Below are 20,868 nucleotides of genomic sequence, written 5' to 3' on the forward strand. Positions count from 1 at the left end.
TTGTAAAAATACAGTAATGCAGTATGATAAAAAATACCAGTACGGGTCTAAATAAACCAACACATGGAACAAAGATTTAAAAAAAATGAGCAACATAAACTTTGAGCTGATCTTACTTGAATTGCTCCCAACATAACTATACAACAACTCTCACTCTCACTAATACTGATATAATGACACCTATCAACCATGTCCTACTTATTAGTGCAGGCTGATGCACACCGTTTTGAGGCTTTTCACCCACGTGACAAAATTCAGCCATTTAGGACGTAAACGCAACTAAATGTTGTGATGAAACTGCAGTTAGCAGGAGTGATAAGTGAAGGCACACAGTAAACTGTGAGTTGTCTGGACGGAGAAATAAAGCAGCAGAGATATGTGGACAGACACAGTTGGGGATAGATGAACATATCTGTTCCCTCATGGAAGCTTGTGAAGTTTCTTAAAGTGTCTTAACTGAAGTGTGGCAGTAGTTAGGACCCCCTGCTGTGTCTTCATGGATCAGTGCTGAAGTCCTACAGCTCGGTTCACGTGAGGAACCCAGAGGAGTCGAACGTTAGTCCAAGTTCTGCAACCTGCTGCTCTTCTGTAGCAGCTTCCTGAAACTTTCACTAAATATGCATCAATGAATCTTTTCTCCTTATTTGTATTCTATTTATACACAACAGAGTCATTTTTTTAAAGGATTCTTAACTCCTGGCTGAAATGGGCTCTGAAAAACAGGCACAATAACTAAAAACAATTATTAAAACCACAGGAAATGGGGGAAAAAAATCCCAAAACTAAAATGACTATAATTTGTAAAAAAAACAAAAGCTGAGAATTGAAAAGAGTTTAGAGTTTATTACAGCCTCATATAAAATTAACAATAATCATAGTAATATTAAAGCAAACACAGCTCTGGTACTGGAATAATATCGGTATCGGCAGATATTCAGATTTGGGTATCGGGATCGGATCGGAAGTGAAAAAAACCTGGATGGGTGCTTCCCTACTACGTATCCTAAATTGTAAGGCCTGCTGCCTTACAATTTAGGATACGTAGTAGGGAAGCTTTGGTCTCTTGGGAAACGGCTTGGACACGTTTTGGTCTGACGGAATCGTCTGACTGTTGTTTGTGTTTGTCGTGGAGACGAGTCAACGTCATACGTCACTTCTTTTATACAACTTGACCTCATTTGTTGGATTGTAGGAAGAAAAGCTCAACAAACTGCACACAAAAAGGCCAAAAATCAGATGTCACAGCGTCCCTCCACCAGAGGGACGCTGTGACGTGTCCAGCAAAATGTCCACGTTCAGGACTTGAGGGACAGTTTGAGGGAGAAGATGTCCATGAAATCCTCAAGGACGTTGGTCACCATTTAACAGGGAAACCAGTTCATCCGAAACACCGGCATCATATGCCATTGTTTACAGTGGACTGATTTTAACTATTTACTTGTGTAAATGCTCCTATTGAACCAAACCAGTTAGAACCGGAATGTTATTAAAATATTGTGTGTCTAAATATGTTTTATTGACACACACACACACACACACACACACACACACACACACACACACACACACACACACACACACACACACACACACACACACACACACACACACACACACACCACTAAAGCTGCATGAAAACAGATCCAGAGATTAAATAACTCAGTATAAACAAAGTTTTATTTGAACTTTCCCTTTTATGTTTTTTTTTTTCTTTTTCTTACAAACATTGTCAATAAAAAAAGAAACTAGCACGGGAGACTATATGAAAGGTTTCACTGTGCATTTACAAGTATTTTCTAAAGTGTTAGATACTGAATGACAAAGCAAAAGGAAGTTTGTTTTTGTCGTTTGTCAGACATCAAAACCCTGAACGCAACCTATTAGAACACATTTACATTCAAATCAAGTCTTTTTTTGATCAAATCACAAGTGTTTCAGTTCACAAACATCAGAGGAAACACTGGACGGAGGGTCTGGGAGGAGGAGGAGGAGGAGGAGGAGGAGGAGGAGGAAGGCCAGGGGCCACAGACCCCCCCTACAGGGTCTCTCCAATCCCCTTGATGAGGCGCTTGTGGCCCCTCTTCCCTGCGGGACCCCGCGGCTTGGCGAAGGCCTGTTTGTGGGCGTGTTGCTTAGGATGAACCTCGTCGTAGAGGAACTGTTCAGTCAGCTCGTCTCCATCGTCGATCTCCAACTGTACAGGAAGTGACAGGGAGTAACAAGAAGTGACAGGGAGTGACAGGGAGTAACAAGAAGTGACAGGGAGTGACAGGAAGTGACAGAAGTGACAGGGAATAACAGGAAGTGACAGAAAGTAACAAGAAGTGACAGGGAGTGACAGGAAGTGACAGAAGTGACAGGAAGTGACAGAAGTGACAGGGAATAACAGGAAGTGACAGTAATTTACAGGAAGTGACAGGGAGTGACAAGAAGTGACAGAAAGTAGCAGGAAGTGACAGGAAGTGACAGGAAGTAACAATTCACATGCAGGCGGCCATTCTCTAAAGATAATATGAAGTTAGTTGGATATTTCGAAGTTGTATTGAGAGTTTCATCTATCTATCTATCTATCTATCTATCTATCTATCTATCTATCTATCTATCTATCTATCTATCTATCTATCTATCTATCTATCTATCTATCTATCTATCTATCTATCTATCTATCTATCTATCCACTGTCAAGGCGTCTCGGTCCTACACTGGCGCGGTCACACACTAACAAAGATGGCCGCCACCCAGCTGGCGAGCCTCCAGGTTCAGTCCATCCGTTACCTTTTTGGCGACCTCCAGGCGGTAGTCCTTCTCCACCTCCTCCAGCAGTCGACTCTTGCAGCTGGAGTAAAGCATTCGCTCCTTAATGCTGCAGCTGTAACCCGGCATGGAGTAGATGAACACTGCGTCGTAGACGGAGAGAGAGATGGATGGATGGATGGATAGATGGATAGATTTAAACCACATCTAAATACATGTAAATAGATGTAGGGCTACCGACACACACACACACACACTGCTCCGTACCCACAGACTCCAGGTAGTCTCCTTCGTGGGAGTGTTTATAGAGGAAGAAGTGGTATCTGGGCGTGTCCCTCGGCACCCTGCTGGGCAGCTCTGCGGTCCCTGTTGGGTGACAGTGAACCAGATCGATGGTTTCCTTCTCCACGTCCAGCCTCTGAAACACAACGGGCACTCGCTCAGTCGCAGACGTCAGACCGACGTTGGTGTTTAAATGAATCTTCTGTCGTCCGTTTCCTGCTTCAAGAAGGCCGATCGGTCGAAAAGTTCATGTCGGAGATGTGTTATTATACCAGGTTGTTCAAAGCAACAATAACAAGCTTGAGTAAAAACACACAACAAATAAACATGACAGAGTCAAGCTGAAAATAAGTCGTTGATAATTGATGTCCCAAAGGAGAAGGATGAAGCGAAAGCTCATTTACACCCACCCCTTCTTAACAATTCATCATTTTATACCCCAGTGGTTATTTGTGTTTATATTTACAAAAAAAAAAGTAGTTTTCCCAGGTGCGTTGCCAGAGTACTGCGATCTTAAACACAGAGAACTACAAGTTGGTATCCGGTGTTTTCTTGTGGTTGTTGCTCACCAGCTGGACGTAGTTGACGCGTTGCAGGGCGAGCTGCTGCAGGGCCCCCCGGGCCGCCTCCTGCAGGGGGAAGGCCAGACCCTGGAGCGTCTGATGCTTGCTCTCCACGCTGATCTCCGCCTTCACCTGCAGGGGGCAGCATGCTCTCAGTCCGTCCGGGCCTTTAACGGTGACCCACCGTGTGCGATCACTCGCACTGGGCTGAGTGTGAGGACCCGTTTCCATGACAACGCTTTAGAAAAGGAGCGCCGTTTCCACTGCAGACACGCCGACGACGATGTAGTTAGTCTGCCGGGCCACCGGAGGGCGCTGCTGCTGGTTTTAATCACGAATGTGTGCAGAGAACAAGACGCTATAAATGTGACAGGATCGGAGAGAGCGTCACCATTAAACTACTGATCCGGAGGATGAAACTAGAAAAGGGCCGCCAGTCAGACCCCGGCGGGGCGGCCATGTTGGTTTACTGCAGCAGGAGGGAGGGGGAGGGAGGGGGAGGAGCAGGAGGGAGGAGGAGGAGCTCAGGAACAGGCTCCGCCTCCGTCAGGCTCTGCAGGATGGATTAGCGACTGTGAAAGAATCTTTCCACTTTGGGAAACTTCACAGTGGATCAGCACACCGTTGCCATGGAAACGGGGCCTAAAATAACATGGAGTGTGACGATGTGATGATGAATTCTGTCAGTGATGAAAGCTTATATTAGCAAAAATGGTCAAATGTGATGTTTCAGTGCATGTAAGTGAAAGACGCGACCAACGTACCTGTTTAACTCGACCCTGAGGGACAAAAAAACCAAAAGCAGCAGGTTATATTCCTGACACTTTGAAGAGGCGTGTTAAAAAAAAAAGGCCTGGGCTCTCGAGTGAGTCGGCATGATGACACGCTTGACCTCTCACCTCTGTGATCTTGATCCTCTGCAGCTCCTGTTCCGCCGGCGTGAGCGGCGCCGGGGCGGAGCAGGACGTTACGTGGCGCCGGTACCCCAGCAGGCACACGTCCTCCTGCGGCGCCGCAGCGCAGAACGACAAGCGCTTTAAAGGCCAAACGCCTCACGGACGCGGGGGGTGGGGGGTGACGGAGGCGGGGGGTGGGGGGTGACGGAGGCGGGGGGGGTTCGAACGGTTCTGACCTCAGCGGTGCCGAACACCTCGTACTTCACGTGGCCGCCGCCAAACTCCTTCTTCACCGTGGCCCGAGTGGCGGCGTACAGCATCTTCTGTTTCACCTGCAGAGGAGGAGAGGAGGGGAGGAGGAGAGGAGGGGAGGAGGACAGGAGGGGAGGAGGTGAGGAGGAGAGGAGGGGAGGAGGGGAGGAGGAGAGGAGGAGAGGAGGGGAGGAGGTGAGGAGGACAGGAGGGGAGGAGGGGAGGAGGAGAGGAGGAGAGGAGGGGAGGAGGTGAGGAGGTGAGGAGGAGGGGAGGAGGAGAGGAAGTGAGGAGGAGAGGAGGGGAAGAGGGGAGGAGAGGAAGTGAGGAGGAGAAGAGGTGAGGAGGTGAGGAGGTTAGGAGGGGAGGAGGTGAGGAGGAGAGGAGGTTAGGAGGGGAGGAGGAGAGGAGGTGATCAAAGGAGAGCAGCGTCTGTTGCCATGGAGACGCTCAGTGTTTCACAGTGATGGAGCTACCCGACAGGCTAGTTAGCGTCGATCTGAGCTAGCGGCTATCATGCTAGTGACGCTATCATGCAAGTTGTAACTTTTCATTCATTTCACACAGGGGACGGGAGTCTTACTGGCGAGTCCTCGGGCGACCAGGAGATGAAGACCCACTCGTACCCCAGTGCATTCTGGGAGTCCAGGCGGTACAGCAGGTAGCACGGCTCCCGCTCGTCCAGCAGGGGGAGCAGGAAGTGGTCATAGTCCTGGTCCCAGCTCAGCTCCGGCTCCCGGTAGGCCCCCAACACCAGCTGCTCTGAAGGTCAGACCACCACTCATCATCATCACGTACCGCCGGAGGCTCCGCCCCCCATGGCTCCGCCTCACCCTAACCCCACCCCCCTTACTTGGCCCAACACATCCACTGGTGTTTCCTCCAGATCGTCAGCTGAGCCGTGGGAAATTATCACATTTCACATTTTTTTCTAAAAAAACCATTTGCTCTCACAGCGACAGTGTGTTGCAGAGTAATCATGTATAAATACTCTTCACCACTAGAGGGCAGCACAGAACTTTGCCGGTGAAATGTAAAGTGACAGACGTCAGTGTGGTTCATCTCCACCTCCTGCTACCATCTTGTATCAAAGTACTGTGTCAGTGACAGTGATGGAGAAGTTTTTGAAAACCAGGATCTCAGCTCTTCATCCATCAGGTCCAGGTTTCACACTGAGGGAGGCACTATTAAAAAAAGTCCTTGCTTTCTGGATTTACTGGATTCCTGTTGATCAAACTGTGATGAGAAAGACTTTATATTGTTAATAGAGGCTACAGATTTTAACGTTTTAACATTTCCGGGTGGTGGTGTGACTCCAGATGTTTCCAAACAAAAAAGTGTGTCTTGGCTCAAAAAGGTTGAAAAACACTGATCTAAAGGTAGAACATCCATGCAGTGTCACATTTTTGCGTTAGATGGCAGTAGTGAGTCACTGTCGATTGTTTTTTTTAGTTATTCAGTGAATGTGGTGCAGATCACGGTTCGTCACTATGAAACATTTCCTTTCAGCAATTTAATCTAAAAACAAGTCACGTCATGCTGTTTCACCTATAATCAGTATTTTTACTGAAGTAACCGATGAGAGTACTTCTGCCACCGTTACGAAGGATTAAGCTGGTCCCACGTTGTATTACTGCAACTATAGCGTACGTGAGTACGACTACGTACGTGAATGTGTTTTTGTCCACCTGCTGGACGTCTCAGAACCCAAATCACCACGACGAGTCTGAACTCGTGGATTTGATCTGAAATCTCACGTCTTCAACGATCAAACCAGAGCCGGTAGAGGACGGCCTCGCTGAGACAATATTTACAGAATGCCCGTCAGGTTGGGGGGGTCTGGGGGGGAGGTCTGGGGGGGGTCGGGTCCTAAATGTCCCTTGGGCCATGTTTCTATTTTCAGCCTCCACACATTCCTGCTCTGCTCACTTTCCAGCTGCTCTCGGCCTTTATGGCTCCAAGTTGTTACACTGGAGTTTGTTTTATCTCCGCCGCAGTGAGACGTCCAGGTTCAGAGACGTCCAGGTTCAGGAGGACGACGGTGAGACATTCAGGAGGACGACGATGAGACATCCAGATTCTAAAAGATGGCGATGAGACATCCAGATTCTAAAAGATGGCGATGAGACATCCAGGTTCAGGAGGACGACGGTGAGACATCCAGGTTCAGGAAGACAACTGTGACACGTCCAGGTTCGGAGATGCCCAGGTTCAGGAGGACGACGGTGAGACATTCAGGTTCAGGAGGACGACGGTGAGACATTCAGGTTCAGGAGGACAATGGTGAGACATTCAGGAGGACGGCGATGAGACATCCAGGTTCAGGAAGGCAACTGTGACACGTCCAGGTTCAGAGATGCCCAGGTTCAGGAGGACGACGGTGAGACATTCAGATTCAGGAGGACAATGGTAAGACATTCAGGAGGACGACGGTGAGACATTCAGGTTCAGGAGGACGACGATGAGACATCCAGATTCTAAAAGATGGCGATGAGACATCCAGGTTCAGGAGGACGATGGTGAGGCATTCAGGAGGACGACGGTGAGACATTCAGGTTCAGGAGGACGACGATGAGACATCCAGATTCTAAAAGACGGCGATGAGACATCCAGGTTCAGGAAGACAACTGTGACACGTCCAGGTTCAGAGATGCCCAGGTTCAGGAGGACGACGGTGAGACACCGGGTACAGGAGGACGATGGTGAGACATTCAGGTTCATGAGGACGATGGTGAGACGTTCAGGTTCAAGAGGACGATGGTGAGACACCGGGTACAGGAGGACGACGGTGAGACATTCAGGTTCATGAGGACGATGGTGAGACGTTCAGGTTCAAGAGGACGATGGTGAGACGTTCAGGTTCAGGAGGACGACGATGAGATGTCCAGCTTCAGGAGGACGGCGGTGAGACATTCAGGAGGACAACCGTGAGACATCCAGGTTCTAAAGGACGGCGATGAGACGTCCAGGTTCAGGAGGACGACGGTGAGCCACTGGGTACAGGAGGACGACGATGAGACATCCAGGTTCAGGAGGACGATGATGAGACATCCAGGTTCAGGAGGACGACGATGAGACATTCAGGTTCAGGAGGACGACGACGAGACATCCAGGTTCAGGAGGACAACGACGAGACATCCAGGTTCAGGAGGACGATGATGAGACATCCAGGTTCAGGAGGACGAAGATGAGACATCCAGGTTCAGGAGGACGACGACGAGACATCCAGGTTCAGGAGGACAACGACGAGACATCCAGGTTCAGGAGGACGACGGTGAGACACTGGGTACAGGAGGACGACGACGAGACATCCAGGTTCAGGAGGACGATGATGAGACATCCAGGTTCAGGAGGACGATGATGAGACATCCAGGTTCAGGAGGACGACGGTGAGACACTGGGTACAGGAGGACGACGACGAGACATCCAGGTTCAGGAGGACGACGATGAGACATCCAGGTTCAGGAGGACGATGATGAGACAACCAGGTTCAGGAGGACGACGATGAGACATCCAGGTTCAGGAGGACGATGATGAGACAACCAGGTTCAGGAGGACGACGATGAGACATCCAGGTTCAGGAGGACGATGATGAAGTCCGCCTCAGCGACCTTGTTTCTCCCTCTGACATCAAGACAAACGGTGGCGTCCGTCCAGGTCGGGTCACCTGTCTCTCCAAATAGGGGACGCCGGCTGAGATGAAAGCAGCTTCTTTATCGGGCCTCAGTGACTCTGTCCATCCGTCTGTCCATCTGTCTGTCCATCTGTCTGTCCATCCGTCTGTCCATCCGTCTCTCCCGGCAGCCTCGCCTCTGGTGACACCAACTCCCCAAATACAGGATCAAACATTGGACGTGAGAGACACAAAGACGGTCCCAGACGTAAACACGTCCTGAACATTTCAGCTGGACGCCGTCATGAGCTACCCAGAAACCCCGTGGCCTCACTGGACACGTTCCACCGGTCGTCAGCTGACGCGTCCGGCGCCTGTTGCCGCGGCACAGCTGCTCATGTCCTCTGGAAGGACAGTCTTCACCCCCAGCCTGGACCTCCGGGGGGTCCTCGCTCCCAGCCCTGGACGTCTGGACCGTCGTGACTCTTAGACTTTAGTTTCTGAGAAACAGATTCTCCAACTTCCCATTCAGCAACTTTTAGAACTGAGCAAATCCAACAAACAACAAACCCCTGATGTTGAAAGTTTCATCCTGATTCCTCTTTTAAAAAGTGTTTTTCTATTTTCGTTATGTTGCTTTTCTACTTTTCTATCTCGCTGATTTCTTCGCTTTCATTTCCACATAATTCGGCTATTTTCAACTCCTTCCTTTGAGATACGTAATCACATCGCTTTCAATGTTTAAAAAATACAAATATTATCAAGGCTTCTGAAAACACCGTTGCAGTAGTACTCGGTCAAATTGAAGTCATGCCTATGTTGTACACTGGGTGGCAGCGTTGAGTCATTTTAGGACCGCTGACCCTCTTCTTCTTCGTTGGTTTATATCCAGCGGTCCAGGTTGTGTTTCTGCTTGTCATGCTATCGACACTGCTCAATACACCATCTTGTGGTTGAAAGCGTGTAGTGCAGGACCGGTTCTATCAATTTTACATCAAAGAAAAACCAAAAATCCACATGAACTCCTCTGATCGCTGCTCGAAGCGACACAACGACAGCAAAACAAGAATGTGGAGAAACATTTTGCATTTAAATTGTTCATTTCAACTTGAGATCAAAGTACATATTTAGAAAGACAAAGAAACCGTCTTGTCTTGACTCTGTTTTAAATCAGAGTGTTTGAATTCCTTCCTTTATAAACTGAACATTGTCCGTCCACCAAAATGTGATATTTTTCCACTATTTCCTGTTTTTCTTACCAACAATTTGATCAAGTTCTTTAGAACTGAAAATTAGATCATACTTTTTTTGCTTTTTCATACATCAGATTTTTGCTTCATGATCAGACACACTGATGATAGAATTGGTGGCTCGGCTCTGGTTCGGCACCAGAGGGCACATCTGGATCATCTGGCCAGTTTTGGGTGCAAATCCAGCTTCTGACCTTCTGAACATCTGGTCCAACACTCAGACTTCAGTCGACACTGACGTTTCTGGTGTGACTGATGGCGACCTGGCCTGTTGGACGATGTCCGAACCCCCCTGCCGCCCCCCCCTCCCCACCACCCCCCCCGCCCCGGCGGACTCACCGTCTTGGATGCACACCTTGATGAGGCGCACGGCGCCTCCTCTGGCCCGGGCCAGGAACTGCCTCAGCTCTGGCGTCACCACAAGAGCCAGAAACATGGCGGCCCAGCGGCGACTTCCTCCCGCCTGGAGCTGAAGACGTGGGGCAAGGAGAAGAAGAACCGGGGGCCCCGCTAGCGCCGAGTCAGGAGGAGTCAGGAGGAGTCAAGAGGAGTCAGGAGAGTCCGAGCGGCCGGTCGTACCGGGGAGGAAGAAGAAGAACCGGCGAGCGTCTGGTCTGGTCTGGACTGTGTGACTGTGCGGACGGTCGTCGCTCAAGTAACTAGGACAGTATCATGTGTGGGTAGAGAGGGAACCTGATCGCCGCCGTACCAAATTTAGCTCCCAGGCAGTGACCGTCTGACCGTCACGTCGTCATACCGTCATACCGTCACACAGCCGGAGTCACGGAGCCGCAGGAGGATCTGACCTGCAAACACACTTACCGACGGCCGAGCAGGAAACTGCAGCTCCTCTTTTCAGGAACAGATTCATTGGGTTTCTTCAAAACTAAACTGAAATGAAGAAGATGAAGAAGATTCCAGATCAGAACCTCGGTTCCTCCGGTTCATGGCAAAGAACCAAGCGGATGAAACTGACGGGACTTAAAAAGTTGTGTTTTAGTAAAGAATTAAAAATTAAAGCTGCAGGCAGTTCAACTGTTGAGCTGCCTGCTTCCTAAAGGGGTTAAGGAAAGGAGTTAGGAGGCTTCCTAAAGGAGTTAAGGAAAGGAGTTAGGAGGCTTCCTAAAGGAGTTAAGGAAAGGAGTTAGGAGGCTTCCTAAAGGAGTTAAGGAAAGGTGTCAGGAGGCTTCCTAAAGGAGATAGGAGGCTTCCTAAAGGAGTGAGGAAAGGAGTTAGGAGGCTTCCTAAAGGTGTTAGGAAAGGTGTTAGGAGGCTTCCTAAAGGAGTTAAGGAAAGGTGTCAGGAGGCTTCCTAAAGGAGATAGGAGGCTTCCTAAAGGAGTGAGGAAAGGAGTTAGGAGGCTTCCTAAAGGTGTTAGGAGGCTTCCTAAAGGAGTTAAGAAAAAGTGTTAGGAGGCTTCCTAAAGGAGTTAAGGAAAGGTGTTAGGAGGTTTCCTAAAGGAGTTAGGAAAGGTGTTAGGAGGCTTCCTAAAGGAGTTAGGAGACTTCCTAAAGGAGTGAGGAAAGGAGTTAGGAGGCTTCCTAAACGTGTTAGGAAAGGTGTTAGGAGGATTCCTAAAGGAGTTAGGAAAGGTGATAGCAGGCTTCCTAAAGGAGTTAGGAAAGGTGTTAGGAGGCTTCCTAAAGGAGTGAGGAAAGGTGTCAGGAGGCTTCCTAAAGGAGTTAGGAAAGGTGATAGCAGGCTTCCTAAAGGAGTGAGGAAAGGAGTTAGGAGGCTTCCTAAAGGAGTGAGGAAAGGTGTCAGGAGGCTTCCTAAAGGAGTTAGGAAAGGTGATAGCAGGCTTCCTAAAGGAGTGAGGAAAGGAGTTAGGAGGCTTCCTAAAGGAGTGAGGAAAGGTGTCAGGAGGCTTCCTAAAGCAGTTGGTGAAAAGCGATCACGTACGGCAGTCGGACTGTATTTTCAATTAGTGACGTCAAAATGGACGATAAAAAGCTCTTTGGTGTTTTAGATGATTTAAAGTTGTTCAATGCAGATTATTGACTTACATGACCTGCTTCCTTTCCCTGACATGGGGAGTTTGGTGAGGGTCCCTTTAAATGTTGTCCATGCAAGGAATTGTGGGGCCGCATGAGCTGATCTCCTTTGGTAAAGGAGGCGACAGACGACACCAGAAAACACTTGCTCATTGTCGTAATAGTAAATTTAACAAAGTGATGACAGTGGATGGAGCTGCTCACGTTTCCTCCACAGGACAAAAACAGGAAGTGACGATGCAGTGTGTGTGTGTGTGTGTGTGGTTTGATTCTCATCAGAGATTCAGGCTGTATTTGTGTCTTTTGGTGAAAATGTTTATAAAAAGCACTTCAATATGACAATATTTAACATGTTTCTCTGTATTCTCGATCAATAATAAGCTCTTATATGATGACGTCATGTTATTTTAGTGTCCTAATATTCTACTTTCCTCCAGACCTTTTATTTGTTTACTTATTTGGACTGATTTGCTTTAAGCTGTGGAGTCAAACATTCACCTTGAGCACAAAGACGTTGTGATTTATTTCTACAGCCCTGAATTAGAAACAAACTCCGGGAAGTTCAGATTTCAGCAAATAGCTGAAGTAGAGTAAAAACCCAGCACACGACGTGAAAACAGTTGGGAAACAATAAACATGCCGCAGTTGATCTCCACCTGCCTTCTGCAGCAGCGGTGATCAACATGTTGTGAAACATGTTTTGGACTTTATGAAAGACTTCCACCAGCTGACAGGATTTTCCATCAGTTTTAAAACTGGAGGCAAAAATAGCCCTGCTTTGATTTACGCTTGTTTTCAGGATCAACACACTGCTGTCAATACTTTCAACACGTCCGTCACTGCTGCTTAGATTTATTGTGACGGTGATATTTTCCTATCAGGTGGTGCAGATCACACACACACACACACACACACTTTCCTGTGTGCCGTCCAAAAACATGCATGACGGGTCAAATGACAAAAGTCTGCATGAAATGTTTTCATCTCAATTTGTACCAATTTATCTGCTCTTTATACTTTATTTCATAAATTAGTGCCTGAAAACAAAACAAAAAAAGCGCTTCAGTGTCTTATTGAGACGCGTCTTCATGTATAGAAGTAATTTTCGATTAAAAGTGAATAGAAATCACGTTAATTATTCCTAAATAATTACTAATAAAGTAAAAAAAAATCACCACAATGATAATCAAATTCCAAAAGTACAAACGAACCAGTTTATTATTAAATAAAAATATAAAAACAATAGACAAGGGATCTTCTGAAAACATAATATTTACAATTTATATTGGACTTTGATTGGGAGTCGTTGTGCTGAAGGTGCTGCCCCCTGCTGGCCTGCAGGCCACACTGCCGCCGCTCAGCCTCAGTCGTCGATGGTCGGGAGCCAGAAGGCCTGAAAGATTCACAAACACATTATTTCCCTTCAGTCTGTGACGACAGTTTACTGGATTTATTTGATCTGCTTCCTGGTATTACGTGAAAACACAAAACAGTAAATCTGCTGGAATCTACAGGTTGTCCAACGTCTGCCTGGCGACCAAACGGAGGCTCAGAGCGCTGCCGTCGAGACAGACTCCGAACCCGTTCAACTCGTTCACACGCACCATGTTGGAGCAGGCGCTGGCGAACGTCATGAACTTGGGGTTGAACTGCAGGCAGGTGATCGGCCCCGTGTGCTTCCCGTCCAGCAGCGCCACCTTCATGCCGCTCTCTGCGTTCCACACGTGGATCTTCCCGTCCTCGGAGCCTGAGGTTGAACGCATTCCACCAAACCGGAGAAAAGGTAAGCTGATTACTGCAGTATATATATATATACATATATATATATAAGGGGATTTTGTTGTATTTCACAAGAATCTTTTAAAAAGGTGACATGGTCTTACCAATCATGACAAACTGAGAATCAGGTGTGAACGAAGCCTCCAGCGTGACGCCTTTACTGTTGTTGTAACCCTGCGAGTCAAACAGTGAATAAGACAGGAGACGTACAAAGAAGTGAGGGATTGCGTTGCGCGGCGCGGCGCTGCCTCTCACCCCGAAGGAATGCAGCACGGCTCCTTTAAAAGCGTCCAGGATTCGCAGGGCGCCGCCGTTGGTGGAGAGGAGAATGAGCTTCCCGTCGTTGCTGAACTTGAGCCCCGTCCACTCGCACGTCCGGTCGTACTGAAGTTTGAAGGTGGCGAACGGGCCCTGGGGACGGGAGCGAGTCAAGGACCTTCAGCGTCCAGGAGTCCCGCAGGTCCTGGTCTCCGAGGACCAGGAACGAGTCTCACCTTGTCAAATGACCGCAGGTCGTAAAGCTTCACCATCTCAGAGTTGATCCCGGCAGCGAAGATGAGGCCCTCGGGGTCGAAGGAGCAGACCGGCTTCCCCTGCAGGTGCATCAGGCCCTGGAAGACGGGGGACCCAAGAGGTCAGCGACTCGTCACAGGGGTCAACCTGGAGCCCGGGTCGAGACGCTCACCTGGCAGTTGGGCGACCGCAAGTCCCACAATCTGATGGTTTTGTCTAACGAGCCAGAAATGAAGGAGTCGTCCACCGGAGACATGGACAGGGACGTCACTCTGCAGGGGGGGGAAAAAAAAAGCAAACAAACGTGAGGAAATTGCATTAAAATTCCAAGGGAACACGAAAGCTGAAGAAAGTACCGGGAAAGCCAGACTCTCACCTTTTACTGTGTCCCGGAAAGTAGCGGATGTATTTGTTATCGTGAAGAGACAAGTACCGGATAGTGTCTTCAAGAAAAACAGGGACATCATTAAACTACAAATATATATATCTATCTCAACCAAACACAACCCGCAAGACTGTCAAACAAAAATCCGCGTGACAAATTGTGTGTGGACGTATCCGACGGGAAGACTCCGCCGTGGGCAAGGCAGTCACTTGTACAGTTAGCTCCTGTATGGGGCAGAATCACAGACCCTCAAACTGTACAAACAACTACCTCAGACCACAGTGAGCAGAGGGACCCTGAGATCCAGCAGCCGTCCACAGACGACCCAGCAAAACACAACAACAACAACAGGGCAGTCATTAAATATGTATTTTGCTGCAGCCAGCATCTATTTACACCATAAATGTACCGATCGTTCACATACTTACCATCGATTTTGTTCGAACTGTAGACCACAGTGTTTGCAGCATGAGTGTACCTGATGAGATCCACTCCATATTTTTTACTGTACAGTGTCCGCTTGGGTCTGCAGGAGAAGAGAGAATGAGACAAAATGAGATTAAAACAGGAAGAAAACGTTCCATCGTTTTACGAACAGACAAAATCTAATAATTAGAAACGGAGGATTTTATCCATTTAAAACAACAGGATGTCTCGCAATCAGAAGGTTGCAGGTTCAATCCCACATCTGTTCAAATGTTGACGTATAAGTTAATAAAACATGTATTTCACTCAGTACGTCAGGGATTTAAATCTGCGGGGAAAGTAGTACTTCTTTGCAGTACTGTGTGTTTGTGTTGCACATATTCAAAGTTCCTCATAGAGTCACTGAACACTGATAAGACTGTTGGAGAAATACTCTTTTATTTCAAATGCATCCAGGAAGTTTGTTGTAGGCCTTCATACTGACGTTACAATAATCGGACTATACTCGTATAGCTGGCTGGTGAACGTGTGGTCGCATTTCTTTAACGCAAACCGTAACTGCACGTCACAGTCATCAATTATTACTTTGACATATTTCTAACTTAACCTTGGAGGAATTTACTCGAAATGTGAAGCTCGTGTGGGTAAATTCTAAACAAAGTCCTGCTGTGGCTGCAGGGATTCAATGAACTCCAACATCCAACCAAACCGGGAGAAACTCGCTTCATCTTCTCTTAGTAATTTGCCCACACGTAGATTTACACATGACAAAAAAAAAACCCGTGTTAAATTTTTGAAACAGATGTTTGGCTGCCGGGTGTTTTTAAGGCGCAGCGCAACTAGGCCGCGGCGGCTAGCAGGCTAGTTAGCACGCGGCTAACGTCAAAAAAAAAAAAAAAAACAACAGCGAAAACCCCCCCGAGCGCGGCGCCGCTTACTTTCCCTCCTGGCAGTCGTACAGGACGAGGGAGTCGTCGTCGCTACTGGAAATGATCGTTTCTCCGTTCGAGCTGAAGTCGAAGCAGTTGATTTTGTCCGCGTTCTCCCGGAACACCTTAGCTACCCTGAAGCTCCGCAGCACATTGTCCGTTAGCTTCATGGTGGCGCCGCGCGAGTCCAGGAGGAGGAGGTGGAGGCAGGCCCGCGCTTTTCTCCCCTTTCCGCCAACTTCAACGTGCCCGTTGTGATTATTATCGTCGCGACGCGGGCGCCGGCATTGCCAGAAAGCGGTCTTTCTTGGAGAAGAGTCGTTGGAAAAACAACCAGTAGAAGGAGGGAAAAAAAAAAAAAAAACGCGCTTGTGGCACTTCTTCCTCCGCGACTCCAGGGAGGGAAAAAAAGCACCGCCTTCCGACACGTCGGTGACGCGCATTTCGTCACCTGACGCGCGCGTTGGAAGGAAATCACGGAAGATCTCGCGATATTTGTTAAAACATTGTTTTGTTTTTTTTGTTGAAGCTTGGGAAGGAAATCACGGAAGATCTCGCGATATTTGTTACAACATTGTTTTGTTTTTTTGGTGAAGCCTTGGAAGGAAATCACGGAAGATCTCGCGATATTGAAAAAAACAAACATTGTTTTTTTTTTTTTGTTGAAAGTCACAGTGCAGCGTCTCGATTTTACTCCACAAAGCACAGTGGATTCGACATAAGTCATGGAGGTAATGACAGCGAGAGCCTCGTCCTCGCAGGAGGGAACTTGTGCGGTATGAGGCGACTCTAAAATGTCTGTTTGACAGTGTTTCGTATTACCTGCTGAGGTGACGTCCCTTGTTGCTGCCTTGTATCAGAATATGCTAAAAATAATACGTGACATAAATGTGTAAATGCACTGGTGAACGGCCCTATCAAATTTAAGTGTCGGACTTGTTGGGAGTCTCTGTCCTGTCGTTTTGTTTTTTTAATTTAAAATTAACATGCTGACAAGACAAGAGTCGATAAAGTAAGTGGGTCACCAGATTACAAGGATACCACTTAATCCGAAACACCGGTGACCAGAGTAACTGGTTGGTTCTTTTCAAATTCACATTATATTAAACCCGAGTGGTTGTCATGATAAGTGGAGAGTTTAAAAGCTACTCTTTCTAATCTAATTCATTGGATTTTTTATTTTTTTTTTGTATCTGTTTTGTTCAAGTCGTCCAAAGTCAGGTTATGATCAGACCAGATAAGATAAGTCTATAAATATCTCAACCAAATCCTCTTGTCAGTCTGTAACCTTATGTCACAGCTTTTATATACAATATAAATCCTTAAAAGAACAAAACTACGACACATTTTTACAAGAACCAATGGGGGGAAAGTTCTCAGAGTCTCACTGGCCACTTTATTAAGTTATTCTATATAAAATGCTCGAGCAGGTTGGTACGGTGGCCCTGAAGTGCAAACCACAACAACAAATCACTAAACACAACACAAATTGAAAAACACAAAGACGGCAACTTAAAGGGAAAAGGTTGGTACCAGTTGGCAGAAAGAGATCGTCTGATTGGACGAGGAGAAAGTACCGCTTATGAACTGGAGGTCATTTCACTTGTGCCGTGTTTAGTTTCAAGAGGAGAAAATACCTGGAAGGAAGGAAAGGAGGAACAATGTTTTGTCCAAGCTGCGAGGAAGAGTGGGTAGAGGAGTCAACAAACTTTTCCAGGTTTTGAAATTCATGCTCTAGGCTGAATAACTTCTGGTTCAAAGGCTGAACGGCTCCGTCGTCCAATCAGAGAGCTCGTCTGCTGCTTTTCCTTTGAAGTTAATGTCCTGGTGTTTTACAATTTATTGTTGTGCTTTTTTCAATTTGCTGCTGTGTTTCTTCATTTGTGCTGTGTTTTTTCATTTGTGTTGTGTTTTAGCATTTGTGTTGTCTTTTTCAATTTGCAGTTGTGTTTTTGAATTTGTTGTTGTGTTTAATGATTTGCTGTTGTGTTTTTTTTTATTTGTGTTGTGTTTTAGCATTTGTGTTGTGTTTTTGAATTTGTTGTTGTGTTTAATGATTTGCTGTTGTTCTCTAAAATAACCTCATTTTATACCGGATAGCCTAAAATGTGCCCAAGAAACGAGTCCTGCCAAAGCAGAAGTCGCCTCTAATGAATTAGAAATATTACAAGGCGCCATAAAGCACAGCAGCTTCGTTCCCTCGCTGTGTGGGAAGTTTGTCATGATTTATTCACAAAAACATCAGGAGACGTTGGTAAAAGACGCCACCTTCGAGTTTTCATCTCTAAATCAATGACGGGTGACATTTTGCTGTAAAACTTGTAAGTTATCATGAAAAGGACTAATTCCCCTCTTGCGAAAATCATCAGCCGTTTTAAAAATGTCTCTTATCACCTCTATGCTGATGATATTCAACTGTATTTTTCGTTGAAGGAGTCAGAGATGCACAGATGCACAGAGTTGATGGATTGTCTTTCGAGTGTTAAAGTTGTGAAAACTGCCTTCAGCTCAATCCTAAAAAGACTGAGACTTTAGATTATTGCTCCAGAGCAGAAAATCCCCTCGATGGTCAACCTCCTTGGTCAAAAACTGTTTCTTCCACTATGAGAAACGTCGCCACGCTAAGGCCAATTTGATCCAACTCTGATCTAGAAGTGCTGATTCATGCTTTTATCTCGTCTCATTTAGATTATTGTAACTCCCTTTTTACTCGTTTTAACAAATCTGCTTTGAACCGACTTCAAAGGGTTCAAAGTGCTGCAGCGCGGCTTTTAACAGGATCTAGTAGGTGGTCTCAGGTTACTCCTATTTTACATTCTCTGCTCCGGCTCCCCATCAAATTTCAAATTGAATTCAAGATTTTAGTTCTGGCTTTTAGAGCGTTGCACCGTCAGTCTCCTAGATATGTGTCTGACTTGTTGTGCCCCTGGTACTCCTCCGGTCGCTCCCCGAGGTCCTCGGGCCAGAACCTCCTCAACCTCCTCACAAATAAAGTTTCCTCTTCTTCTTCTTCTTTTTCTCTCTTCTTCTTCTTCTTCTTCTCTCCTTCTTCTTTTTCTTTTTCTTCTCTCTTCTTCTCTCCTTCTTCTCTCTTCTTTTTCGTCTTCGTCTTCTTCTTCTTCTCTCTTCGTCTTCTTCTTCTTCTCTCCTTCTTCTCTCTTCTTTTTCATCTTCGTCTTCTTCTTCTCTCTTCGTCTTCTTCTTCTTCTTCTTCTTCTGCTTCTTCTCTCTTCTTCTCTCATCTTCTTTTCTCTTCTTCTTCTTCTCTCTTCTCTCTTCTTCGCTCATCTTCTTTTCTCTTCTTCTTCTTCTTCTTCTTCTTCTTCTTCTTCTCTCTTCTTCTTCTTCTCTCTTCTTCTTCTTCTCTCTTCTACTTCTCTCTTCTTCTCTCATCTTCTTTTCTCTTCTTCTTCTCTCTTCTTCTTCTTCTTCTTCTTCTTCTTCTCATCACATCTGGGTGAACAACACCAGGAGCTCCACACTTCACGTGTTGGACTTTTCACAGTGTCGACCGGCTTTGTGGGGTTTTGTTTTTTTGTTGTTTTTCTTTGTCGCACATTTGTACCCTGACCTGCTCCGTACCGCCGCCGACTCCAAAGTCTGACTGATGCTGTAACCGCAGCTTCTGAAATAACTCCAGGAATCCCTGAACCCTGCTCTTCCCAAACACGTAGTTGCGGCTGGTCGGTGGCGTCACGTGTTCCCCGACCGCTGCAGGTCAATCATTAAACTCAAGGTACACACTTCCAGTGGCTGTCTGGTCAGAGGTTCTGCTCTCCGGGGCCTCACTGCCCAGCCGGAGCTCCGCCAGCGCCGCTTCACACCGAAACCCTCCTTTACCTCCTCCACAGGTAGGTGCAGCAGACGCAGGCCGACGGGAAGGCTGTGAACCACGTCTGGGAAGGACCACGGAAGTAGTGCTGAATTTAGCACGAGTATAAATAAAAGCTTAACTTTTAGGTAGAAAGACGGCAGCTTTTTACAACCGAACTCCTCATATGTACCGGAGAGAAACTTGTTTGTTTTAGTGAGTGACAGATCAATTAATCGTTGACAGAGCATTTGGTAAAGAAACACATTGTTGAATTTCATTGTGTGTAATTTCTTGTTGTGGTTTTCTTTTTTTTTTTTTTTTTAATGACATTATTGGGAGTCCAATTGAACGAAAACATACGTATTTAACCCGTGTTGTTTAAAAATCTCTGTGAGTGATCGAGATATTATCTAAATCAGTGTTTCTCAACCTCTGCTCCGCGGCGCACTGGTGTTTCCTCCAGATCGTCAGGTGAGCCGTGGGAAATTATCACATTTCACATTTTTTCCTAAAAAAACCTTTGCTCTCACAGCGACAGTGTGTTGCAGAGTAATCATGTATAAATACTCTTCACCACTAGAGGGCAGCACAGAACTTTGCCGGTGAAATGTAAAGTGACAGACGTCAGTGTGGTTCATCTCCACCTCCTGCTACCATCTTGTATCAAAGTACTGTGTCAGTGACAGTGATGGAGAAGTTTTTGAAAACCAGGATCTCAGCTCTTCATCCATCAGGTCCAGGTTTCACACTGACGGAGTCACTATTAAAAAAAGTCCTTGCTTTCTGGATTTACTGGATTCCTGTTGATAAAACTTTGATGAGAAAGACTTTATATTGTTAATAGAGGCTGCAGAGTTTAACATTTTAACATTTCCAGGTGGAGGTGTGACTCCTGATGTTTCCAAAGAAAAAAGTGTGTCTTGGCTCAAAAAGGTTGAAAAACATTGAACTAGATTCTTTCAAGCACTACTCTAGAATTGCAGTGTTATGTTTTAAAAAAAAAAAAGTAGTTAGGGACCTCACCAACGGCTGGTTTACCTTTGACTTTTATAATCACATGTGAATAAGATGTTTGTTTGCAAAAAGACATTTTCTTGTACCTTCTGCTCACGTTTGAGTGTTTGACGTCATTTTTGTTTCATGGAGGAAAACTGCATCGTCGTCACATTATTATAAACTCGTACATCCTACAGGAGTCCCGTCTGTCTCACTGTTAGGTTTTACTCTCTTACCTGACAAATCAGTCGTTTCCACCTCCCGATGCCGAGCCTCACCGTCGTACGCTCTCTTCTCCACTCGTGGTCCCGCAGGACGTTTCCCCCCCGAGCGTCTGACCCGCCGATGGCCCGCGCCCTCTCGCTGCTCCGGCCTCGGCCCCTCCTCACCCTCGTCGGCCGCCGGACGCCGGCGCCGGCGCC

At 46.7% G+C, this 20,868-nt stretch overlaps 4 protein-coding genes across 5 annotated transcripts in view; 2 read left to right on the forward strand and 2 right to left on the reverse strand.

Annotated features, from left to right (window-relative positions):
- dennd6a (DENN/MADD domain containing 6A) overlaps positions 1–20,868 on the forward strand; it is a 342,604-nt gene that overhangs the window by 231,440 nt on the left and 90,296 nt on the right. The window lies entirely within an intron of this gene.
- On the reverse strand, positions 1,660–10,286 carry LOC308129187 (twinfilin-2-like). The gene is made up of 9 exons (XM_080494997.1): positions 9,950–10,286; positions 5,331–5,509; positions 4,732–4,827; positions 4,499–4,603; positions 4,364–4,378; positions 3,606–3,731; positions 3,022–3,172; positions 2,776–2,897; positions 1,660–2,194 (listed from the first exon to the last, which is right to left on the reverse strand). The coding sequence occupies exons 1-9, from the start codon at positions 10,044–10,046 to the stop codon at positions 2,036–2,038; spliced, it is 1,050 nt and encodes a 349-aa protein (XP_080351123.1). The 5' UTR covers positions 10,047–10,286; the 3' UTR covers positions 1,660–2,035.
- wdr82 (WD repeat domain 82) lies at positions 12,791–16,029 on the reverse strand. Its single transcript, XM_080495000.1, has 9 exons — positions 15,646–16,029; positions 14,710–14,807; positions 14,273–14,339; positions 14,069–14,168; positions 13,878–13,994; positions 13,639–13,794; positions 13,488–13,557; positions 13,209–13,351; positions 12,791–12,997 (listed from the first exon to the last, which is right to left on the reverse strand). The coding sequence occupies exons 1-9, from the start codon at positions 15,804–15,806 to the stop codon at positions 12,968–12,970; spliced, it is 942 nt and encodes a 313-aa protein (XP_080351126.1). The 5' UTR covers positions 15,807–16,029; the 3' UTR covers positions 12,791–12,967.
- Positions 16,269–20,868, forward strand: part of glyctk (glycerate kinase) — a 10,135-nt gene continuing 5,535 nt past the window's right edge. Inside the window, exons 1-2 of one of the 2 annotated variants that reach the window (XM_080494992.1) lie at positions 16,269–16,367; positions 20,761–20,868. The exon at positions 20,761–20,868 is cut by the window's right edge and continues 285 nt beyond it. In XM_080494992.1, coding sequence (XP_080351118.1) covers positions 20,792–20,868 — 77 coding nt within the window. In that variant the 5' untranslated portion in view covers positions 16,269–16,367; positions 20,761–20,791. Of the gene's footprint in view, positions 16,413–20,760 lie in introns of both variants that reach the window. The other variant, XM_080494991.1, reaches the window with a different exon arrangement.

This window comes from Blennius ocellaris (assembly GCF_963422515.1).
Source record: "Blennius ocellaris genome assembly, chromosome: 4".
Lineage (NCBI taxonomy): Eukaryota > Metazoa > Chordata > Actinopteri > Blenniiformes > Blenniidae > Blennius > Blennius ocellaris.

Bases quoted from the DNA above. Each gene is read 5' to 3' on its own strand.
- LOC308129187 (XM_080494997.1), bottom strand. From the start codon at position 10,046: ATGTTTCTGGCTCTTGTGGTGACGCCAGAGCTGAGGCAGTTCCTGGCC. The intron at 5,510-9,949 runs GTGAGTCCGCCG...TCTGACCTTCAG, and splicing joins CAAGGTGTGCATCCAAGACG to AGCAGCTGGTGTTGGGGGCC. The intron at 2,898-3,021 runs GTACGGAGCAGT...TCTACGACGCAG, and splicing joins AGACTACCTGGAGTCTGTGG to TGTTCATCTACTCCATGCCG.
- wdr82 (XM_080495000.1), bottom strand. From the start codon at position 15,806: ATGAAGCTAACGGACAATGTGCTGCGGAGCTTCAGGGTAGCTAAGGTG. The intron at 14,808-15,645 runs GTAAGCGGCGCC...CTTCTCCTGCAG, and splicing joins TACGACTGCCAGGAGGGAAA to ACCCAAGCGGACACTGTACA. The intron at 14,340-14,709 runs GTAAGTATGTGA...TTTTTCTTGAAG, and splicing joins CAGTTCGAACAAAATCGATG to ACACTATCCGGTACTTGTCT.